Source organism: Sebastes fasciatus, chromosome 21, assembly GCF_043250625.1.
Source record: "Sebastes fasciatus isolate fSebFas1 chromosome 21, fSebFas1.pri, whole genome shotgun sequence".
Taxonomy (NCBI): domain Eukaryota; kingdom Metazoa; phylum Chordata; class Actinopteri; order Perciformes; family Sebastidae; genus Sebastes; species Sebastes fasciatus.
The window spans coordinates 19,043,896-19,069,877 of record NC_133815.1 but is presented as its reverse complement, the minus strand read 5'-3'; the positions used below and the strand labels follow the sequence as shown (position 1 = coordinate 19,069,877).

General features: G+C 38.7%; 1 protein-coding gene across 6 annotated transcripts in view; it reads right to left on the bottom strand.

The window, feature by feature from the left end:
* Positions 1 to 25,227, bottom strand: part of slc12a7b (solute carrier family 12 member 7b) — a 77,488-nt gene extending 52,261 nt beyond the window's left edge. For 2 of the 6 annotated variants that reach the window (XM_074621925.1, XM_074621929.1), the window contains exon 1: positions 24,877 to 25,225. In XM_074621925.1, coding sequence (XP_074478026.1) covers positions 24,877 to 25,099 — 223 coding nt within the window. In that variant the 5' untranslated portion in view covers positions 25,100 to 25,225. Of the gene's footprint in view, positions 1 to 5,401; positions 5,792 to 24,876 lie in introns of those variants that run through there. The other 4 variants (XM_074621926.1, XM_074621928.1, XM_074621933.1 and 1 more) reach the window with 4 other exon arrangements.
* Positions 25,228 to 25,982: the final 755 nt, after the last annotated feature.

Sequence of the window (25,982 nt, the reverse complement as noted above, 5' to 3'; positions counted from 1 at the left end):
ACCTTGCTAACCCCAAATCCTGCTTCGTAGTACAGGCCTCCAGTCCGTACAGAGTCTTTAACACCGGACCACCAGATTATGAGACTTGAACTGACTGAAACTAACGTTGCATTTAGGTAGAGAATAGAAATACAAATTATGTTTGCTTAGGACACACAGGAAGACTTCCCACCCCCCAAAACAAACTGGGACTTCCAATAATAAATTTAGAATGATGCTCAAGCAGAATGTAGCAAACAAGCCATTCCTTATACGTCTCATAATTGTCTTAACCTGTCGTTATCAACCTCAACTTAATCTCCGAGCCTCATAACCCAAAACAGAGATGTGCAGGCATGATCACAGGTCATCATGTTCCCACAGGGAAGGAGCCCTCCCTGAATCACTGAGGATTTGGAGAAGCTCCCCTCTGGGCAAATTGTTGCTTTATTTCAACCACACTGATTGTAGCTTGGCGGGTTAATGCCGGGGATTTAGTGACAGAAAAAACTGTCTGGAAAATATACACACAAAGAGTGGTTAGAGATTATAGTATTAGTTGTGGACAATCAAATTTGTGAATGGTACAAGGATGAGAAAGTCTATGCTCATGATATACGGTCAAAGGAAAGGTTTATGAGAATATATATAGAGAATCCTTGCTTTTTATGTTTGGGTTTAAGAAGCTGTATATGGTAAGAAAATGTATTTTCTTATGTATTTATTTGGTAACACTTTATAATAACCATCATTTATAAATGGTAAATTAATAATACATTAAACTTAGTGAGTTACTTTAATGTTAACAAAAATAAATTATGATTATGATAATCGATTTGATGAATTATTTAAGAAAAACTAATCTGATTCCAGCTTCTTAAATGTGAATATTTTCTGGTTTCTTTAGTCCTCTATGGTAGTAAACTGAATATCTTTGAGTTGTGGACAAAACAAGATATTTGAAGACATCATCTTAGGCTTTGGGAAACACTGATTGACATTTTTTAATCTACGGATTAATCAACAGTGAAAATAATCGTTTTCAGCGGTACATAGATCATAAGAGCTCAGACTGCCATCATAATTGCATGGTAGCTCGCTGATTACATATTGCATTTGATGCTTGTAAAATACAGCTAGAGACATGGGCAGTATGCAAAAACATAGAGATTAAACAACATAATAGGGAGAGAAAGAGAAACAGAAAACAGCCACATAGAGATGTCAGCTTTGAACAGAACCAGACCTGCTTAGGAAATAAATAGGAAACACATGTCTAGGACAGACAGGCAAACGGACCAACGGACAGAGGCAGCAACACCGCAGGCACTTTGTCTGATCACCTGCTTAGTTTCCACCTAAACAACACTGAAACAAGGCTGCATTTCACTATAGCAGTTTTGAATTTAGTAAACCAGGGATTTATTGGGTCACAACCAAAACACATACTACTAATACTGAAGCCAGGAGCTCCACATTATACCTACTCTGTGTCATTTATTCACAAGGCGTGGCTTTGTGTAGCTTTGTGCGTAGGTCTGAGTAGATTCCCTCAGCAGCACAATGAACAGACTAACGTGGCCAAAGTTAGGACTTACATTCAATACTGGAGGTCGGCACAGGACTGCTGTTTGGCTGAACCACAGAGGATCAGCCCTACAAACGCAAAAGTCATGTGATGTAAAGTGATGAAGTTACACGATTGGTCGGCCGAGTGTTGGAGTTTCCTCATCGGCCTTTGCTCTTTCAAAATGAAAGCAATACTTTACGCAAATGAGCCCGTCCAGAGTGACATATCCATCTCACGGAACTTGGACCAAGCTGTCAAACTAGGCGATCTAGTTCTAAAATGAAACCAGATTCAGCAGTGGCGTAGCCTATTTCTCGCTTAAAATGTTTTGTTGAAGTAGATTTTGGTGGATTGTGTCGACGGAATAACAGAAAGTTTACGAACAGGCCGCCATGTTGTTTCTGTTTGAAACAGCGAGCAGCGACCTGGTGGACAAGTACCGCTGGATTTAACAATATAGACATGACCACTGACTGTTTGTGTAGCCACAAATTCACAGACTGACCGCACACAGTCCATCCATATACTCGGTTTTGACAGAGTCTTGTTCAATCCCGCACCGGCCACCTCCCACCTCCCACAAAATGTATCACCATTACGTACGCTCTCGCTCACACACCGTCACACTCCACCAACTCCCATGGAGATTCTGATCACTCACATCTGCAACACTGTGTTCTGTTGAATCTATCTATCTGCCCTACGCAGCAGAGGAAATAAGACACATGTAGCCCTTAAGGATTTTATTAATCCAAACAACTATAAAACTGTTGCTTAATGAGTCAGCTTTAGATGATAACTGAAGAGAATCCTGAATAAAAGACTATAAGAGCAAAGAGAAACAGCTTCAGCATAAGCTAGTGTGATCTAAAATGAAGCATTGAGACCCTGATGTTAACTATTTGCTTGAGTCAGGTGGAACAACCAAGAGAAAAATGAGGGGTGCAATAAGATGATGAAGGGATTTTCAGGACAAAGAATTCTCAGAACATAGAAACACTCTCAAGAAGAGACAGATCACCGCAATGTTGTTAGTTCCAGAGAAACTTAACATAGATTATTCAGCAGTACACAGTCAAACAGAGACTGGTTCATTGGCAAAAACACAAGTCAAGCGCTCCTATTGTGTTTCAAAGTGTTTTAAAGTGGACACACATAGAATGAACTGGCCGAGACGTCATGTTACCATGTAGAGTCTTGCTTTGTTCTTTGAACACTTGTTACTTTCCTTCCACACCACAGCCACACGTCATTTATTGTTTAATTAACTTGTTGTGTTCTAAAGAGGACGAAATGGGACGGGGTTCGCCACAAACAGTTTTACTGCACGTCAACACCAAAACCAACTGATGGTTTTCTATAAATCTAGTGGTCTGATCTTGTGCAAGGAAATTGTGTAAGGAAAGGGAAACGTGTAGGAGAAAGCTCATAAAGGCGAGGAAGCTTGAGCTGGTGATAGGTGGTCAAGTTTAGCATTTGTGTGGCTGACAGGAGGAGTAAAACAGTTTCTGTTTCACTTATGACAGCTTCATCCCGCAGGCCATAAGACTCAACTCTTGAGCTCATCGCTTGTCACTTTACCTTTATTTACCTTTATATACTTTACAAACTGTTATACCTCTGTGTTCTCTCTATACATACTACATTCCTGTCTACAACTCTGTGTACATATATTACTTCTCATCATGCATATACGTACAAATTCAGTTTTCACATCTGAAATACTGTCAACTAAATTACAAATTTACATTACTATTTTACAGTATATATACTTATGTTTATATTTATTCTAACTGCACAAGATTATCATTTTGCTTTTACATTTACTAGTGTGATTCCCCCTTTTATATATATATATACATATTTTATGAGCATAGTTGAAGGAACCTGAGACCGAAGCTGAACACGTCACACAGCTTGAATCTATTTCTTGTTAGAAGCACGGCAAAACTGTGTGAGATAGAGGTAGTAAGCGGTGACACAAAGACACCCCAAAAAAGGGATAGAGGTTTTTTGCTCTATGCTTTCACTTCACCGTGATATTAACAATGACATGTCTCAGAAGTTAAACTGGACCTCCGAAATTGTGGGCTCGCGTGATGCAGTTCACCAGGACTCAAACTTCCCTTTCAGAAGGAAATAAGCAACGGGAACAGAGACAGAACCTATAGGCGCAGAAAAGGGCGGGTAGGACAGAGGGAATGAGAAGAACTAGAGTGCTTTACATTACAGCATGGGGGTGGGGTCTCACCTCCCCCCACTCAGCCAACAGGAAGCGAGCCAGCAGGATAATCAATAACAGTGACTGCATGAGCCAACAACATTTATGCTATCAAGGACCCTCCCTAGTAAACCTTTGACCAGTCTCCCTTTCCAGTCCACCCAGCACTGTCTCTATCATTTTCCCGTATTGTAGTCATCAAGTTCTCACCAAGCTTGGATGAAAATGTACAAACACTGTACAGTTTGTCCTCTGTTCTGTCTGCTGAACACAGGCTTGAATCCACTGTAGATGACAATAGAGTTGTCCTCCTTAAAGCAGCATCGGAACCCAAATAAAGTGTGTGGTCCTGATGCTTCTACAAGCCAAGTTGAAGGCACATCATTTTGTGGCTTCAGATCCAGTGCATGCCCTCTCTGACATGCTCCCCCCCACTATTGTTGGCACTACAGTCATTGTGCAGAGACAAGTTGTTGCATGCGTACAGGGGGAAACCAAAGCACGCCACAGTTTGATATCCTGCATGACCATCATAATAATAAAAAAATGCCATTCTCTCTCCCGCACAGTCTGTAAAATCCTAACCCAGCATGCGGCCGTAATTGCAGCTCCGCGGCAGAAATTAAATACTGGGAAGCGATTCGCTCTGCGCCGTGTGAGGTGTGCTGTAAAAGCAGCAAGTTCACTAGCAACGGTCTGGCAAAACATGGAGTGGCAGAGAAGAGTTTGTTAAATATGCACTCCGTGACCTCTCTGGGCTGATAATGGCTTTATGCCTTCAGGCAGGTTGATATCAGGTTGATACTGTTGTTTGAAGCCAGAGAGAACAGAGAGAACATTTTGTTCTAATACAAATCTCTAATGTTTGCATTGATGTCCAGATAGAACTAATTTGGCGTCAGGGAAAAGGTATTCAGATCAGTGGGGCAAAGTTAAGCCAGCTGTTACCAAGTCTAAAAGCTGGACTTCTACCAACTGTCAATAAATACAGGTTTGTTGCACACTCACTGAAAGGTCTTCAGAGGGTGAGTCATGTGTCAATCAACACAGAGAGTGTGTGTCCCAATTAGAGCATCTGTGTCGGTCCTGTGTTTGTTACTACAACACTAGGAGACCTGGCACTATATTGAAACAATAAGAAATAGAGAACAATAGAAACTAAATACTCTGAATACAATAAAAAAAAACAGGTAACCAATGTAGTGGAGGGGTGTTAATAAAAGGAAATAGGAAATAGATTCAGGCCAGAGAGGAAACACTGGCATGAAACAAAAAATCATGCCAAACTTCCCCTTGAGTGGCGTGCGAGGGAAACCCTCATCTCACGCACTTGCTAGAAATTGAACAACCCTTCCCTAAAATCTAACCATCTTACCTACACATTATCCACCCACACAGCCCATAAACTGTTCCTGAAAAACATAGGAAACAGTATCCGGTGCAATAAAGCCAAATTATCAGTTTGCACTTGGACACTGTAAGCAAAGTCTGGAACTTTCCAGGACTATACTTCTCTATCTACTGTCACAGATTTCAAACCTTTAAAAAGTCTCACTTCTGAATCTGTAAATTAGCTAAAAAGTTGCATTACATATCTCAAAACAAACAACAACAACAAAATGTGATCTCACCTGTGGCGCCCTCGTCTTCCTCCCTCAGCACATTGTTGTCATCCACATTCTCGCTCCCCTTTTTTGCCTTTCTGTCGTTGTCCTTCACTGGGACCACAGTGAAGTTAGTGGGCATTTTTATTACACCATGTGCTTCCTCTCAATGTCTCCTGTTTGCCTCACTCTTATCTCTTTCTGCTCTCTCCTCCCTCTCTGTTTCTGCTGCTCCTCTCTCTCTCTTCCTCCGTCCAACAGCTGTCACTCCTCCTCTCTTCTTCTCAGTTGTTTATGTCTTCATCCAGCCGCGGTGTACTTTCCTCTCCTTTCTTCTCGCCAGACGTCTGGTCTTACTCCTGAGTTTCTGTCCCTATCGCTAGGATTCTGCTGTACACCCATGTGACCCCGACCCCCCCCCACACACACACACACACACCGACTATCCAAATAAGGAAGAGCACGACTGCCACGCCCAATGGGGGCAGTACCCACAAACACACACACACTAGCAAAAAACATGACAAGCACTTGTGCTCACGAGTGTGTGAGAGCATACATGTGGCTTTTTCTGTGCCTGAGGGCAGATCTTCTGCCCAGGAATGTCGCTCTGTCTCTCGCACAACAAAAGCCGGCAATGTCAGCTTTTGTTCAAAGAGAGGAGGAAGTCCAGAGCGGATCCACTGTGGAAAGTTTGAGCCCACACACACACACGCACACACACACACAAGTGGACACATATACATTTCCTCACTTCCTATGCAGTGTTATTTGACCCCCGTGCGCATAGTCACAAGTGGGCAGGGCTGATTTAAAGACGTATACTGGACGTATACTAAACACACACCCCCGTAGAGGGTTAGCACACATGCATGCATGATAACACAGACATTCAACTTCTGCATTACATGTATATCTCATTATAAATGTTACTGCAAAAAAGACCCTTAAATACACAGGGAAGAGGAACTGTATGGAAGACTGAACCTGCCAAAATAAAAAATAAAAAATAAATAGTTTTAAATAAATAGTTATTTAATGTAGCAATAATAATAATAATAAATATATATAAAAATATATCAAAAATATTGATAAAATGTGACATAAATTGATATTGTTTAATTTGCTTCTTTATTTATTTATCTTTGTATTAATTCCCTTATTTATTTATTCTTCTGTTTAATTTTTCCCTTTTATTTATCCATGTCTTTATTATTAATAATTTTTAAATGTATTTATTTATTTTTGCATTTAGATTTTATTAATTAATTAATTTTTGCATTTATTTTATATTTATTTATTTATGCATTCATTTTATATTAATTTTTAAATGTGTGTATTTATTTATTTATGCATGATTTTCCCTTTGTATTTCACCCCTTATTTATTTATCCAAACACATTTCTTTTTAGATTTCTTTATGCATTTCTGCCTCTTTATGCAAATGAGTGGGCTGTCACTCAACATGTGTTCATCTTGGCGTCATCATTTATTCATGATTTTGGCCGGTTCCGTCCTCCATAGCACTGAGGGAGGCGTAGAGTGGGTGAGGCAAGTGAATCAATACAAGTGTCAACTTCATGCTTTTATCTCTTCAGAGCAACCTCTGAAATACAGAGTGCAGTGTTGACAACACAGCCTGAGAATTATGGGATTGTTGTTAGATGACTAGCCTGAGAAAATGTGTGGAGTTGCTAACATTATTTTAAGTATGCGGGGTGAAAGAGAATAAAAATGTAAGCCATCAGCTGACTAATCCAAAAACAACGAGTCATTTCTTCAAGGTAAGGAGTACAGTGAAAGTGAATACTAAGTTTTTTCGTCTCACCCCTGTGTGATGGGAAATGCTGAAATAAACACTTCCTGAGAAAAAGCATAAAACAGCAGTGAATGTTGTTTCATTCATTCAGCAGGTCTTTCGTAATTCAACAGCCCTGGAGCCCCATTGGGTTGCTTAACATCTGGAGACGCTCTCCCTCTTTAGTTCCCCAACATGACGACATACAAGATCGATAGCAGTAAAGGGTGGGGGGGCTGCAGAAGGAAGGCACTGACGGGCATGCAGAGTGACCAACTTCCAGGAAAGCAGTGCCTCTTTTTTACCACTGCAACTTGTGCAAGACTCAGAATTCATCTCCAAAGACTGAGCGAGAAAATCCCATCTTGAACTACAGTATACTGTGGTAGAGAGAGTTTTGAATTTTATTCACTATAGAAGAATCCAGGCTTTACTTTGAAATATTTAGACACTGGCTTAGTGAGATTGCTATATTTCCCATAAACAGGCTTTACCAGAGTGGACCTATTATGCATATAGGAGTCATTTGATTTGTTGATGCATATATAAAAATTATAAATAATAACTACAAAAAAACTGATGAATATTGTCCACCTGTAAACCTTACACTCAACTTGTTTCATCCGTCTACAAACAAGTATAATTTCAAACTAACAAACTAACTTTTGGGGATTTCAGGGACTCATCTGAAATCTGTACTTCAAGAGAAACGTGAAGAAATCTATTTACCAGAACTCTTCTCTTGTCACATACTGTAATAGGTCCATGAGTAAAGCGCCAGCCATGCAATCAGGTATTTCAGAATTACTATACTATACTAACAAACCTCCTGCTATGGAGATGGCAGATCAGGTTTCAATGAAGCATGAGAATTCCAGCAAGTGGATGTGGTTGCAAATATGGGCTCCATGATTCAGCCACCTCAAATGTTTGGTGAATGAGCCTGGTATAACTAGTATATGCTTCCTAGAATCTATGCATAGTGAAAGGAAGACATTAATCATGAGGTGATCAATGATCAACCACTCAGCGTTCATAAAGTATTGTGGTGCTGCTAAGGTAAACAAAGAGAGCACTCATCTACTTCCTGCTCAGTGGATGAGCAGTGATGTAACTGGCATCTGCTGATTAAGTGGCCAGACAGTCAGACTGCTTCTCAGGGACAGTCGGTGCATCCAGGCCGGGAGGACAATGTCCCTTTTATGAGAGAGTTTAGTGGAGACTGAACTAGACTAAAATGTTGTGACATAAGCAGTTCTCAGACAGTTTTTCCACCATGTTGTGTTTGATGCGATATCTCACAGCCAAAAGCACAATATGAAAACAACAGGAAAAACAACCTGGGATTTATTACATAACTTCATTTTAGACTCATTTGTTGCTTCAAAAATAATCAAATTATAAAATACTAAAAACAAAAGGCTTTACAGAGGCACTACTTAGTGAAACTCATTTGGACAACAATGACACAATATGATATCACACATTTTCACGGTGGACAAGCTACACGAGAATCCCCCCTCCTTCTAACGTGGAACTTTTGCTGCCTAAGAGGGCTGATCGCACAGAGACACGTCGCTAGAAACGTCACCAGCAAAACCATTGTTTTCCTGTGGTACGGCGTGCCTGCTGTGCGGTCCTCTCTTACGCCCACTTTCACTTTCAGATGCGCAAACAAAGTAAAAAAATATTTCAGCACCATGCGCGGAGTCGCACTGCTCGCCACTGTCAAAATTGGCCCGGGCAGCCAATCAGATCAAGCAAGAGGCGGACATTACTACTTTACCACTTCCCTCTTGTTTTGATGCTGTCTGTGGGCACCCAGCTACAATAATACGTGTGTATAAATATGTAATGTGTATAAACCACAGACTGTCTATGGCAGGGCTCTCCAACGTCTTTCCCTCCGAGAGCTAATTTGACTAAATGAAAGTGGCTGAGAGCTACACAAAGCACCAAGTTGTACATCGCCAATAGCAGACATCATTTCTGTCTTACTTTTATGGTCCTTTGATAATGTTTCAGCCACCGCAGTCATCGCCTCTGTTAGTATTCAAAGGGCTTTTGTGTTTCGATAGGATGTGCGCCACTAAACGATGGCCCTTTGCTTCATCGGCCTTCTTCGTCAGTTTGGTAAACAGAGACTGTCGTCTTTTAAGCGTTGTTTTTGGCTCCTTTACCTTCTTTGTCCGTAGACTGCTACCAGCCGGAAAGTCCCGTGAAAAGTTGCTGTGGACTTGGTGCACGATGTTACATCTTTAACTGACTGACACGCTCACACCGGTAAATGTGACACATACCGATTCCTCATGAAAATAGTATATTTTTTGCCTTTTATTGGCTTGGCTATTTTCTGCAGTCATTGTCAAATCTGGTGTGCACTTGCTAGTCTGCTAACATCGCAAACCTGACAGCAGCCTAACTAGTTTCACTGACAGCCGACAGGCATATAATCATTTGGTCTCAGAAGGGGGTGGGATGTCTGTGAATTTCGTTGGGTAGTAATTTAAAGTTTTACAAAGTGACTTTGTGTTATCAAATTTATGTACATATTCTTTGAAGCGTTAGTTAGTTGTTGGAGACCCCTGGTCTATGGCATAAACAACAACGTCGCTGCCGTGTTAACGCCTAGATGACTTTACCTTGAGTGTTGATAGAGCAGCTGCATAGCCTGGCACTGATCCAGCCAAACTCCATTCAGAAAACAAGCATTTTAAAAGTCGTTTGCTTGTCGTCTTGCAGACAGACATGACAAAGCAAGAATTCAGACTTTTTACAAACTCAAGTTTTTTTCTGTAGCAACAAAAAACAGCTGATCACTACTGCATGGAAAAGCATGGGTTAATGGAACTTCTGTACAGGGGGTTTTAAAGACCCCTGTACAGAAGTTCCATTAACCCATAGATGATGTGTATATACAGTCTGTGGTACAGTAAGGACTAGCTCCACAGACAGTGATGAATCTATCAATAACAATTGAACTGAGCTGAGCTTTTCCTCCATCAGCTCACATTTCTAATCCCAGAATAGATGTATTGATTGATTCTACGAGGGAAGATGGGATTTGCAACAGATACACCAAGTACAGTCTCAAGGACGTGAATCAGGGCGTGGAGAGGAGCTCAGCTCTTTCTTCTCAAGGACCCGTCCTTTCTTTCTAACCAAAGAGGACAAAATATGGTAACACTTTATAATAACCATCGTTTATTAATGGTAAATTGATATTAAATTAAACTTAGTTAATAGTTATTTTACTGTTAACAAACAATGAAATAATTAATCTATAAATTCTATATTATATCATGGCTGATAAAGAGACGAAAGCAATTCAATTCTGACTACATTAGTAAACTATGTGTTGACAGTTTATTGTTGCACACATTATAACATTTTATATACTATATTAAGTATTTGTTAGTGATAACCAGTGATTAAAAAATTGTTTGTAAAACATCTATATATATTACATAGATAGATGGACCAGAAACCAATGATTAACCATTGTAATAACTATATAAATAATGTTTATAGATGCTTTACAAAGTATTTATCAACCATTTCACAAGGTATTATAATCATCAGTTGCAACTTTATAATAGCCATCCAAATAATTTTATAGATGGTTTACAAACCAGTTATTAACCATTAACAAAGTATTACTAATATCTATCTATGTACTGTTTATAGATGTTTTACCAACTATTTCTTTAAGGTTTACAAATAATATCTTAATCATTAACAAATACTTGTTAATGTTATAATGAGCGCAACAATAAACTGTTGGAATAACATAAATTATAGCATTACTAATAATTAGTAAATATTATTTATTATCATTTAATTGTTTGTTAACAGTAAAATAACTATCAACTAGTAGTTACTAATTTACCATTTATAAATAATTGTAATGATAAAGTGTTATACTGATAATTCCAACTTCCTGACTTTTATCCTCTTTAATGACCTCACATCTAACGCTACAATTTCATTCCCTTGCTCCATTTCTCTGTTATAGTTTTGATGCTTTATGATAAATGAGACTGAAGAGATGTTTCGGGGGCCCAAATGGAAAAATAAGTAATTTCAATATTTCAATTCATGTGATCTGAAAGCACGACACATGATGCAACCCGTTATTGCCTCCAATTGATTGACAATCTGAGGCAGCAATGTCAGGAAACGTCACTTACTGTACATATGTCAGTGACATCATCCATTTACCCAGCTCAAGAGCTTTTCAGTGATGCTCTAAATCCCCACCAGTAACTGACAGTGCCCTCTATAGGAGGCATGAGGAAGGACAACTTGACTGTGAGGATCATTATTCTGAATGACACAGTGGAAATCTGTGTAAAACGCAATGAAAAGTGCATGAATCTAGAAAAAATCATCGTGGCTGATGAGCTAGAATATCATCTCTTTATCATGTCATGTGAGTCTTAGTCATGGTCTTCATCACATGACATCTTCCCCTTTCTCTATTACTTCCTCCGGCTCCCAAAACTGCAGGCCAGAAGGTACAGTAAACAAAAGAAAACCCTTGGTATACTATACTACACTACACTATAAGCTGTTACGGCTCCAGCAGAAATGCATGCCCATATTCTGCAGTATTTTAGCTCAGGATTGGTCCACTACATTTTCAAGGCTATAAGCCTTTTGGAGCAGGGCAGGTAGTGTACAGTTGGTCTGTGTGAGATTGTGTGCTTACACAAGCCATCTGAATGGAACTCACAGTAAATTAGATATAACACAGTTGTTTGACAGCTGAAACCGTCACATAAAGGATAGGATAGGCCTGATCCCTGTGCAATATGTGTGTTACTGTAACTGTCAGCAGTTTAGTAGACAAAATAAAAACTCATCTTTGACTGGCTTCTGCTTTTCAATTTCACCCGTCTCCCCCTCACTGCAGCAGACAGCTGAAGACTAATAATGACACTCTGTTGCCCCCATTTGATCACATCCGGAAATACACCAGTTACACCACCATTATGACAAAATATGGACAAACTATTCGTTCTACAGCTAGACCAGGGGTCAGCAACCTGCGGCTCTGGAGCCGCATGCAACCCCTCAAAACAAAATGATATAGAAATGAATAATGGTTATCTTTTAACATTTTAACTTTCATTAATCATTGTTATAGGCCTAAAGTGATTAGATTCACCAACTGCAAACATGTAGCACTGAATAAAAAAATAAGTTTTAACATTTCAGGAGAGCTGACCCGAATGCTTCGAAGCTTAGACCGTTGCCATGGTAATCAACCTCCAAATCAGTATTTGAATGCTTTGTTTTCTAATTTAAAAAAAACAAAACTTATATATATATATGAGTATGTAATATTATCCCAAAATAGCCCATAAATAAGGAATAATCCCACAACGTTATTCATTATTCATATTCAACATTAATTATCATTAGATATTAGCAGACGGATATCGCTGTTTGTTGCGTGTAGAGATGTGTACAGTAGTGTGGCAGCGGCGCCGTTTTGTGCACTGAGACGGGGGAGATGGAGAAAGAAGAACATGTCATATCAGTTACCTTCATTATAAAGCTCAAATTTGTTTTGCGGCTCCAGACAGATTTTTTTTATTTATTAATTTTTATTCTTTTGATAGTAAAGGTCGCTGACCCCTGATCTAGACCAACAGACCACCAATCAAAAGCACCGAGCAGTGTTAACAGTAAGCCGTGTCATCAGGTGTAAACTGGCAAATGGAAAGCTTATTTTTTTTAACGAGCACTGACTCAAGTGAAACTAAAGGGGAAACAATGCCAGCCATCATATTCAGTCAGATTTTCCTAATGTCTGACTATAAAATGGTGACTGAACCTTTAAGTTTCCTTTCTGAAACATTTCCATGACTTTTCTTTATTGGTCTGTGAGGGAGACTTTAGCTGGATGTTGAAGGTGAACTCCAGTCTGCAGCGAGACGTAAATTCTATGAAAAATCAATTGACGTGGTAAATAACGATGTTAAAATCCCACCGGTCACAACCAGTTACTCAAAGTGGAGGTATAACCACAGTGAAGTAGCTGGGGGGAAGGTAAGCGCCACTCACTGCGTGCTATGAGGCAACATGAAGTCTGTAATGACTTCACACATGGGCGGCCACACCTCGACCATCTCAGGTAACAGCACACTTGCCTGCCCGTCATCCATTAAACTGTATTTGACACAACAGGCTCAGGTGACACTTTCCTCTCATTTGAAGGCGAAGACATTTTCCCCTTTATTTTTCCTTTTTTTTTTTTTTTAACCGTTTTCTGTGAATGCTGGGTCTTCTGTAATCAGAGCGAATTTCAAACTACGTTTCCATTTCCAGTTTATTTTCAAATTTGTAAATACGCTTAGTGCTTGCATTACGGATGAAACTTGAGTTTCATGTATTAGTTCCTGGAATTGTTTTAAAGGGATAGTTCAGTTTTGAAGTGGGGTTGCATGTGGTTCTTCTCCATAGTCGGTGTATTACCTACAGTAGATGACGGTCGGCACGCCCCCAGTTTGGAGAAACAGACAGGAGTACCAGCACTCCTGCAAAGCAATGTACTGCTGTGGACGAGGGCAGCAGCAAAACAGATTTTAGACACCTAAAAAAGTGTACGCACAGACTTAGAAAAGTACTTTGCAATTGAGGATAAATTAAAGAGCATTCACAGCAAAATGATGGCTCAAATGTCAATTAAAAGAATGAAAAAATGCAGCACTCGTAAGTTATTGATCAAAATTAAGAGTGCCTTTGCTTAGCTACTGGGCATCTGGTATGTGAATTTATTTAATTCATTCATTTATCTTTATTTATTTATCATTATTATCTATTTATTTTATTTAGAAATTGTCATTTATTATATTCCTAATAAATTGTTCTTATTTATTTATTAAATTATTACTGTTCATTTTTTTCCCTCCCATGTTTTTGAATACTTTGTTTTTCAATTTACGGTTACTATATGTACACATATGATGTGATTTAGGTTGTTGTTAGTAATTTTTCTTACGGAAACGATGATAAAAAGTTTGCTTTTATTTGTAGACTACAAAAAGTAATGACTCAATCAGTGAAATTGGCAAACAACCTAAAGAAACAATCTTATTATAAAGTTACGTCTCTCACCGTATATTTGTGTGTACGTATTTGTCTGAAATAAGTGAGAGGTGAGCACACTCTCACTGCACATTCTTCTTTTGTAAATACCAGTTTATGTGTGAGAAATGGCATATGAAGGTTTCATTTACACAGAAGGGTGGACAATACAATCTAAAATGAATAAACAATCCGAGTCAATAGAACGATGCTACATTAATAATGATTATTATTTGGAAAGCTGGTTTCAAAACCGATAATTGCACTTACAGGAACACTTAACTGAGCTTGAAAATGAAGTCAGGAATATTATGGGAATCTGATGCCGGTCTTTTATCGCTCTTGATATGTCATACAATAATATCAGCCAGCAAAAACAGCTCAAGTGTCTTGTCGGCAGACTGCTCAGTAGAAGTCATGAGAGAGATGCTGGAAATGATTGAAGCTTCCACTGTATCAGTTTCATCTCTGGCTTTTGACCATACTGTGACGGGTAAGAAGGTTCTCCCTGGGCTCTTCATTCAGAGACAGGCAGAACATGACACTCACACGTCTCCCTACACATTTCTGACATCTGATACCCACCAACGCCACAACTGAGGAACTCCCACAGTACTGTACCTAGCTGTCTTTTCCCCTCGGGGTGGACACAATAACATCGACTAATCGATTAGCTGATTTAATTAAAAGGATCTGTAACACTGAGTTTCAAAAAGTTACAAAAGCACCACTTTAAATCTTGTGTTTACCGGAGAGGTGCTCATACATTTCTTGGGAATAATAAGTCATTCAGCATGAAAAAAGCATTATAAAATTAACAGAAGAAATGTTAGTTGACTAACACCAAAACGGCCGATTGGTCCACTAATCTTAATTTTGTCCTACAACAGCATTTATTACTAAAAGCAAAGGTAATAGTGCCAAAATGACTCAGTGTAAATGCCTGACAATACTTAGCCTTCTACATGGTGCTGAGCAAGTGCTGGAAAGCCCCATGAATATACCAACAGCAAACGCAGAGGACCTCCAGGGGAAAAACATGTTAAGTAGTTTTTCCCACAACGTCTGTTCAATGTCTATTCAGTAGCAGCGGCGGCTTTCAGCTGCTGGGAATTTGTTACTGTTATCTGACCACATGCATTGTGTGTCCAAAATAAACACTTGCTTCATTTTTATGTAAAGAGCATGAGAAGAGATAAGAGCAGGTTGTTATTTTTTTTAGAGCCCTTTAATATTGTGTATCAGCTGATACACAATCCAATCTAATACTTATATTTACCTAAATGCTGATTATGTATCTAACACAGCTGTAACAGCTGTAGCTTCTGAATTTAACACACCTTATTTTTCACAAGCTACTTGATCCAAATACTGAAGGTCTTGGTTCAAATACTATTAAATAATAATTATTGATGACGAGGTGAATGAAAGTTTAACTGGAGAATGTGACTGAAACGTGACGCGACCAGCTAGAGAGACGACATATCACTCTGTTGGATTTGTTGGAACTCCAGAAACACTGATCTTTGTTCAGTACAGACTGCTGCAGAGAGCACATCAACCAGACAACAGACAAGTTTCATTTGGGCCTGAGAACTGAGAACTTATTCTGTGAAGGTGTTTCCATATCCCATTTAGCGTATCAACTCTTTTTCGACAAAGGCAAAAACCACCTCAAGCAAGTGTAAAAACTTTTTTTACACAATTGAGGAGGTGTTATTATAATATTGCCATTTCCATACAGCTAATGCAGTACTTCAAAATGCGCACAGAAATACGTTGATGGAAACACGGCTATTGTATCAAACAATATAAAGCTTTCAAAAAAGACCTTCACTGGATCTCAGATGATTATATACTTGTGCATTGTGTAGTGCGTGTCATGAGTTCACAAGCACAACACAGGGTTATTGTTAAATGCACTGAGAAAACAGTCTCTGAAAGTCCCTGACAGGAGATGGCAATACAGATACAAGACTGTTCTCAAATAGTTTAGGAATTGTAATTGATATGCGGTACTCAAATAGCAAAAAATAAAGTTTAGAATGGAGCCAGTAAAACAAGGTTTTATGAGTTTCAGGCACTATTATACTGCACTTCAGACAATGTTGAGTTAATATAGAGCCATACATTGGAAGATTCAAATCTTCTGATCACAGCTAATCAGTGGGTATAGAGGACGGAACCTGCCAAAATAAAAAATAACTACAAATATATATATATAAATACAAAATAAATGTAGCCATTAAATAATTGATCCAATGTGACATAAATTGATATGTTTTAATTTGCTTCTTTATTTATTTATCTTTATTTATCTGTATTAACTCCCTTATTTATTTATTCTTCTGTTTAATTTTTCCTTTTATTTATGTATTTATTTTTTTATCATTTTTAAATAAATGTATTTATTTTTGCATTATTTTATATTTATTTATTTATTTTTTGCATTTATTTTATATGTATTTATTTATTTTGCAATTATTTTGTATTTACTTACTAATGCATTTATTTTGTATTTATTTTTAAATCTTAGCATTTATTTATTTATTTATTTATGCACAATTTTCCCTTATCATTTATTGATTGATTTTTGTCCTCCATAAGTGGGGGGTTATAATGAATAACAAATATAGTTTGATGAAGCCTTTCAGCTGCTAGATGGGATAATGCAGGATTGTGCAGTGACTCAAGAATTGTAAGACAAGAAAGCATGCCTTGGGGTCAGAGTTGAGTAAAAGTGCATTTGCAGCTGAAATTGACACTGACAGACTCCCTCTCTCAGGTTTTTCACATCAGAGGGGTTAAACTTGCATCATTAAGTATACTGTTAAACTGGTATAAATGTCCTGGAGGAAAAAAGCCATTTGGAGAGTGTGGCATCTGCCAATTCTCTGGTGTTTGCTGTTGTTTCCCTTTTCCCTGGTGTTTTTTTGTTTGAGTTGCTGAGTGATTAGAGGGTTATTCAGTTCACCTGTTGCGCAGGGTGTGGGGACTGGCTCTTAAATGATAGTTGAGAGCAGCTTGATGTATTCCCCTCTTGGCCAATCAGGGTGTAACGACGCCCTTTCTGTAGGGCTTAAAAGAGGAGGGAAACTGCACACCCAGTGTCATTCTGATCTCTCCTTCACTCAATGCAACATGTGTTATCAGCTTTACCAGAAACTCTGGTCTGTTTTGGGCCCTTTTGGGATTCTGTGATCTTTGTGTTCTGTTTGTTGAGAGTGTTGACTCCTAGTTGGGGAAACAAGTTAAGTGCCAACCAATTAGGTTACCTGCACTTGGACGATTAGGTGCTATTTGTGCAACAGCTGGCTTGCCTTACGATAGCCTAACGCCTGCAGGCTGTATTTTTGTATTCTATTCATTTGTTGATTTTCAATGAAACCCTTTATACCCATTTCTTTTAGTGTATTTTATTTGGGAAAACTTTAAAGGAGGGTAAAAGGAAAAAACACAAACCAATATTTCAGTTTCCTTAATTGTTTGTTAATATAGAGGCATTTGTTCATTATTATTATTAAGAAGGCATTTTATTTTATATTATGTGGATGGGAACTGTTTTTCAGTCTTCTGACTGAACAACTAAAGTCTGGGGAACTCAGTACCGCCACAAGGATTAGGCTAAACTGGGTCCGTGCGCATTTCCCAAAAGAGGAGGAAAGTTCTCTGAGAACCTTTCTGTCTCACCAGAGAGGGACACACCCCTCCTCCTGAGTGTTGCGTGTAAATAACGAGCAACTGGAACAAACATCCCACGCAGGATTGGCAGGGCGGGGGGGGGCGTCGGACTGGGAGGTCACACAGAAGCAGGAGCAGATATAGTGGACGCCAGGGCCCAGTTGGTGTCCATGTGCTGCCTGCTGGGCTCCAAATAAAGCAGAGGGCAGCACATGATAGCTCAAGGTGCATGCCTTTATAAACATGAATGCACGCACATGCATGCAAACACAATACTGTGTGGTGAAGACGTTCATTTATTAAACCCATTCATTACTGCACCCACCTCAAATCACTAACAATATACCTATGCTGTATTTACTATGTAACTTCAGGTTCCACCTGAAACATAGTCCTCTTTGTCTTTAAGGTTTTGCTGAAGCCAAAGGGTAGTAAAACACATCAAACAATCACAGGCATTCACATACGTACATGCTGTATGTGTTAACTTCAAAGCGACCTTTAGAACATGACATGTCTGTCACTCTAACAGATGGTACTGTATAACAGCACTTATTGATGTTACAGTAAAAAGCTGTTTAAACAGCCTGAAACACCAACCTCATTTCAGGGTTTTTGCATTTTAACAAAACAAACCTACCACACACACAGTATGTCAGGGCTCAGGATTGCCCGCTTGCAAGTACAATGCTACTTCTGGCTAGGAAATCTAGCAACTGCAAGTGGTAACAAATATTTAAGCACATTGTTTTTTCCAGAGCTGATGATGTGAAGTAGATAATGACGGAGTGAGCCATCTCTATTTCTGTCCTCGACCAAAGAAACAAATCAATTTGTTGATTTAATCGACAGGTCTGTGAAACTGGGTTTCTCGACAAAGAACCACACAAAAGCACCACTTGAGTTTACCAGAGACATGAAAAAGCATGAAAAAACAGACTAATGGACTAAAGAAATCATAGACCAAAACGACCGATTAGTCGACTAATCGACAAAGAAGGGGCAGCGCCATCTCGCTTACTTCTCATCTCTGCTGAGAACTGCACATGCGCAGTACCGATCGGGTGGCGGTGAGTAAACACAAAGTTTATGAGCTAAAGCGCAAGCAAGCATTTCAATTATCCTGGAAAGTGGAGTTTAGTTGGGTTAGAGGATGTGGGCGAAACTCCAGATTTATTAACTTAAATAAAGATTAAACATGACAGTTATCTTTGGTCTTTCTTGTTATTTGATAACCGCAAATAAATAAAACTTTGCAAGTCAAGAAAGTCTCAGGTTGTCGTAGTATCATTTAGCTTTGTGTGACACCGCTCAGTGAACTACATCTCTGATCTCACACAATATACGTCACCAACACTAGCTAGCTTGCCACTTTTTATCAGCCAGGAAGCGAAACAACGAGCGAGACCTGTTGCTGGTGTGAGCACATCCCAGTAGGAAACACGCAGGCATCGTAGCTGCAGCGAGAGAGAGACGTCACTTACGCGACTTTTGGGTGTGCCGTCTTTCTAACTATGTATTTTCACAGTCTGATACTGCAACAGTTTTACAACAGAAGTGTGACTTTCTTGACTTCGCAAAATATCATATGTGTGATTGATAGCGCAATTCAAACGGAAGGGGCGGGACTTCACCTCTCTATTTGACTCCATATGGGACCATGATTTACTAAATGAACATCATGCTGTATTGAAGAAGACTTGAAACTAGCGATTGAGACAATAAACTCATGTTTACAATGTTTACTGAGGTAATAAATCAAGTGAGAAGTAGGCTCATTTTCTCATAGACTTCTATACAATCAGACTTCTTTTTGCAACAAGAGGAGTCGCTCCCTGCTGGATATTATAAAGAACGCAGGTTTAAGGCACTTCAGCATTGGCTTCACTTTTCAGACCCGGAGGTCGCCTGCTATTTGAACCCTGTATGTGTATAGGAAAACAATAGCAACTGTCATTGTGTCTGTGCATTATCGCCAAAGTGCCTCAGCTGCAACAGGTTCTGCAACACGCCTCAATAGTGTTTCCCAATCCCGAAAATCTGCCAAAGTGCGAACTGTCAGGGAGATAGACTGACAGTCGCTCTGAAATCTGACGCCCTTTCGCAGACCCTTATCCCCGTAGAGCCTCATTTATCTTTCACCGCCTGCTTAATCTCTCATAAATCCAATTGCAATCTTAGTCATCCTACGTATCTGAGGCGAGTGCATCATCTGTTGCACCCTGAAACCCTCTTCATGTGATTTCAATTACTATTTATATATTCATTACATCTCTTAAGACACTGTGTTTACAGAGCATACTTGTTCAAACAAATACATTCTTTGAATATGTACATAAACATTTTAGCCATGTTCATGTATTCATTCTATTTACATTTCTCACAGCTTGGCCTCTGCTTCGCGCAGACTGAACAGGAACAAACATAAAGCACATTCATAGATCGCCTGGAAGGCTTTCAGTGAAACACACACACACACACACACACACAGCCACCATCATTCAGACAACACTATGTTCTTTTCTATAATTTCCACTTCTTCATAACCACTGCTTCCTCTTTTACAATATGTTACTTAACCTCCTCTTTTACAGCTGTTGTGCAACCTCAAAGACAAAAGTAACGCAAAACAGAGAGAGAGAAAAATAGAAATCAACACTCACAGTAGAAAACCTTAAAGTAAACTGCATCAGTGACCTTGTGATCTTTCTGTATGTTTTAGATAACTGGCGTCAATCAGTCTGTTTTATCCAGAACCTGATGCTTCAGTTGAGACAATATCTTCTTGATAAAATCTGTCCTGACCCAGAAAGTTTACAAGAAAAATGAAAGAAGAATCTTTTGGAACAGCCTGCTTGTACGTAGAATGCGCTCTAAGAGGAGGTGCCTCTGTAAAGGTATAAATGCATCTAGACTCATTATCTGCATCTAGCGTCTGTTATCTACGGTTATCAAATTCATCATCCAGGAATTTAATTTAATTTAATCCAATAGATATCAGTAAATAGGTTACAGCAAAACAAGTAGGCATCCCCCTGCTATCAGTATTGTATTGATTGCAGCACAATGACTGCAGTAGAGGAAGGGACTGAGGAAATTGAAATCCAGGGCAAATTGACTCACAAAACAAAGGGTCAATATTCAATAATAAGATACTAATGTGATGCATTACTCCTGATGTCCAGGTCCACAACTGATGTCTTTAATTCCTTTGGTGGTGGAAGTGTTCTCTGGGGTTGCCGAAGCACAAATGTGAAGACAAAATGCAGTCAAACCCGTTTGGCTGAAAAGTGAGTATTTCATATCATACTATATCTAGTATTTGGTCACATGGGACAACTGTTTAGCAATAGACTTCATTATATTTTAGGGACAAACAGTAGTCCGATGTACCCAAATACTAGATATAGTATGATGAGGAAATGGCTGTATCTCAGAAACTACAAGGAGCACAATCAAGTATTTGGTGTCTATGAACTCATAACAAGTTGATTATCAAGTATATGCACACATAGAAAATATTTCATATGGAAAACATTTAATAAACACAATGTTAGCATTTTTCCTCATTTTTCAAAAATCCTGACTTTGACATAAAAGTGTGATTTGTTCAAGTGATCTAAAAATGTCACTGTTAGATACCTTGCCCAAAGTATGTCCACAACAAATTTCAAGACTTTTTGACCATTCAGAACAAATGTGGCATTTTTCCTTATCATACTAAATATAGTCTTTGGGTACAAATGGGTTAATACCAGCATTTATCATGACAGTAAGATTGTTGAGTATCAAATTCACTGTCCAACAGACAAATCTTTACTACATTATCCAGTTTAGCCAGCACTTAAAGCTGTTAAAATGAGTCCAAGTGCAAGCAGAGGATGGTTTCTTTTTCTAATTTTCTTGTTTAGTCTATAAAAGGTCAAAGTAGAACTACCCATCACAACTTCTAAGAGACATCTTCAACAGTCCAAACCCCAAAGATATTCAATGTACAGTGAAATAAAACATCTCATCCTTTCTGCTCCGAGTAGTTAATTAGGTTGTTTGGGTTCAAAATGGGTCAAATGAAAAGGCCTGAATGACTTAATCAACTTTGTCTACATAACCGTTAACACACACACAAATAAGTCTAATCACATGACAAAGCCACCACCCAGTTGAGTAAGTGTCCACAGAGGGGATACAATCTTCTTCAGAGACGTGTAACAAATGCTCCGGAGATTAGAGTGTTTGCTGATGAAAGCTCACACACGATATACTCTGTCACTGTCTACATGTACTGTAGCTGAAAGAAACGCGAGGCAAAGGCTGCACCAAGCCCACGCACTGCAGACACAAGCTACTCCAAATGCATGGGTACATGTGCACGCCAATCTCCTTCTTAATAGTAACTTAATCTGATTTTGAATGAAATTCAATCCGTGCATTAAAACTGAACAGACAGGTGTCAACCGCACTGATTTAAAAAACATTCCCACACTCTAAATCAAGCTACAGGTGAGAATACACCACTGTTTATACCCATGTTGGGTAATCAAAGTTAACATGATAATAACGCGTTAACGCAAATTTGTTTTAACGGCACAAATTTCTTTAATGCATTAACGCAACTTCATCGTATGAAACTAGAAAACCTCAGGAATCCATTGGTACCAACCATGTCATACAAGCTTGTTGCGAAGGAGGTTAAATAACGCTCCAAACTTTAAAAAAAACAACTGTCACAGCCATTTTCAAAGGGGTCCCTTGACCTCTGACCTCAAGATATGTGAATGAAAATGGGTTCTATGGGTACCCACGAGTCACCCCTTTACAGACATGCCCACTTTATGATAATCACACACAGTTTTGGGGCAAGTCATAGTCAAGTCAGCACACTGACACACTGGAAGCTGTTGTTGACTGTTGGGCTGCAGTTTGCCATGTCATGATTACAGCATATTTTTTTATGCTAAATGTAGTACCTGTGAGGGTTTCTGGACAATAGTTGTCATTGTTTTGTGTTGTTAATTGATTTCCAATAATAAATATATACATACATTTTGCAAAAAGCAAGCATAAGAGTATTAAATACTTGACAAATCTCCCTTTAAGGTACATTTTGAGCAAATAAAAAATGCATGATTAATCACAATTATAATCTCTATTTTGTCTAATGTCGTCAAATACTGTTCCGAGTCTACACAAAAGAAATGGAACACATTAATACTCGTAACATTTCAGGACTTTAAATCGCTATCAGTAGCTGTAGTTGGGCCAGAAACTGACTTGTTACCCACCCAGCATCTTGTACTGGCCCTGGGCAGTGAGACAATTTTTTTTCAATCCAAACATAACACCCCGATACAATATGTCAACAGCCACAATCTCTTCTGTCACCATGATTCATCACCAGTAATCACCAGAGCAATCTCTTGGGTTTTTTTATCCATATTTTTCCATTTTTCATTGCTCAAAACCTCCATTTGTTTCACGATAACTGTCTTCCTTTTTCTCCTTTTTTTTTACTGTGACATATGAAAAAAGCCTGTGTGAATCATATAAGTGGAAAGTAGGGACCCACGTTCATCAGAACAATCTATATTCATAAACGAAACCACAACTAATAAGAGAGCCATCTTAAGCAGCTCAGCACAGATTGTCTGCACACACACTTAGCCACCAGCACACTGTAATTCAGCGTGCTTGCTTGAACTGTGTGCCAGGGCAATTATTCCAGCACCTTCTAACCCTCTCTACCTGTTGCTATAGAAGCACCGTGTGTGTTGTGAGCAACTGGTTGAACGAGGCTTGAGAATCAAGACAACACACGAATTATGGTTCAGAGCAAAGACATTCAATATGATAAAAAAACATCAGCAGTGACCCTAAAATTATAATATGGAAAAAAATCATGTCATATAACAGGTTAAAATGTCCTTTAGAAATAAAAGCCCATACTAATGATACCATTCTGATTACCACAGGCAAGGCAGCTTTATTTGTATAGCACATTTCAGCAACAGGGCAATTCAAAGTGCATCACATAAACATTCAAGAACATTGCGACAAAGTGCAAAAGAACATTAAGACATAATTAAAACAGTTATAAAAACATTAAAGATTAGAAAATAAAAAACAAGCTAAAAATAAAAGCTACGATAGAAGATAAAATAAAATATAATACACAAGAGTAAAAAAAAAAAAAAGGTACACCTTTCTTTTCACAATAGTGAATTTAAATAACAGGATATTGAACAAAAGATTTGTTAAGAAATCTCAAGTTTCTTTTCTGTGCTCTCCATTGTTTAAAACTCAAATTATTAATGTATTATCTACATTATTTAAAGCCAAAACCCTATTTATCAACTATAGTCTTCCCTGTCTGGTAGAATTATATGATGGAAATATCATGTCATATAACAGGTTAAAATGTCCTTTAGAAATAAAAGCCCATAGTAATGATACCATTCTGAATGACAAAGTACCACAGGTACACCTTTCTTTACACAATAGTGAGTTTAAATAACAGATTTGTTAAGCCAATCTCAAGTTTCTTTTTTGTGCTTTCCATTGTTTAAAACTCAAATTATCTACATTATTTAAAAGGGTACAACAAGTGCCAAAAACACTATAATATATCAACTAGTCTTCTACTAGTCTGCTAGTAAATCAAACTCTTATGATGAGTTCAAGTGACAGAAGGGATGTAGTTCATCACAGACTCGTTGAATGTGATGGCAAAACATTTTATGCAATGCTAAGTAGGTAGTTAAGTAAAGTGCCAATGTGTGTTTTTGGGGGTGCTGCTGGACACCCCGGTTCTGTTACATAACTTACCGGAGGACAGACAGACAGGCAGACAGACAAAGTGAAACGCACCGGGCTAATCCTCACAGAGGAGATAAGAAGTGGGACAACCAGGAGTTGGTCAAGCTGTCCTTACCGTACTTGTTGGGCTCCCTGTTGTACTCCAGGATCGGAACAACAGCGTCGGGGTCCTCCTGCGGCTCGAACACCGAGTCCTCCCCCGCAGCAGACACTCTCTCCTCCGGTGAGTCCGGTGCCGGTGTTCCCGGTGCTGCCGGAGCCGGGTCAGAGACAACTGCGTCCGAGTGGTGCTCCGCAACTCCTCTGTCAACCGGCACTACCACAAATCTTTCCCCCATGTCCCCTCCTCTCTTTCTTCCCACTTTCTTTATTTTATTAGAGAGGAAAACACGCCGTCCTGGTTTCCTCTACAGAGCGATAACACACACACACACACACTCAGGAGGACGGAGAGCAGACAACACGCTGAACGGGCTGATCAGAGGATTGATTACAGTAGAGACGGCCCCGCCCCTCGGACGTCCCTCATTGGCTGAGAGGGCCGAGGAGCGCTGTCAATCACTCACAGTAGCGAATCAGAGTGCTTGAAATTTGTTAATTGTTGGAATGAGGGAGTTCTAGAATTTGCATCAACTTTAATGATATCATCAACATGATTTAATTTCTCTGTCATTTTTTATTATATAAAAAAAAACAAAAAAAATACTTTTAGTACTGTTTCAGCTAAATATTTCATCCAGTCATCAAATATTTTTTAATTAATGTCATACTGATGAGAAATATATTTCCTTTTTCTCTGAATTTTTACTTCTCGCCTTTAAAATTAACCTACACCAGGGGTCAGCAACCTTTACTATCAAAAGAGCCATTTTAGGGGAAAAAAAATAAATAATAAATCTGTCTGGAGCCACAAAATATTTGAGCAATTTGATGAAGGTACCACAGCTTATAGTCAAAGTATATAGTACATAAGTCTAATGCAGTGAGGGCCAAAGTGCAAATTTCCAGAATAAAGTCATAATATTACGAGAATAAATCATAACTTTACGAGAAATAAAGAAAATAACACGTCAAATTACTACTTTATAATATTATGACTTCATTCTCATAATACTACGAGTTTTTGTCTTTTAAACTTATGACTTTATTCTCATAATATTATGACTTTTTTCTCGTAAACATTTGACTTTATTTTCATAATATTCTGACTTTATTCTCATT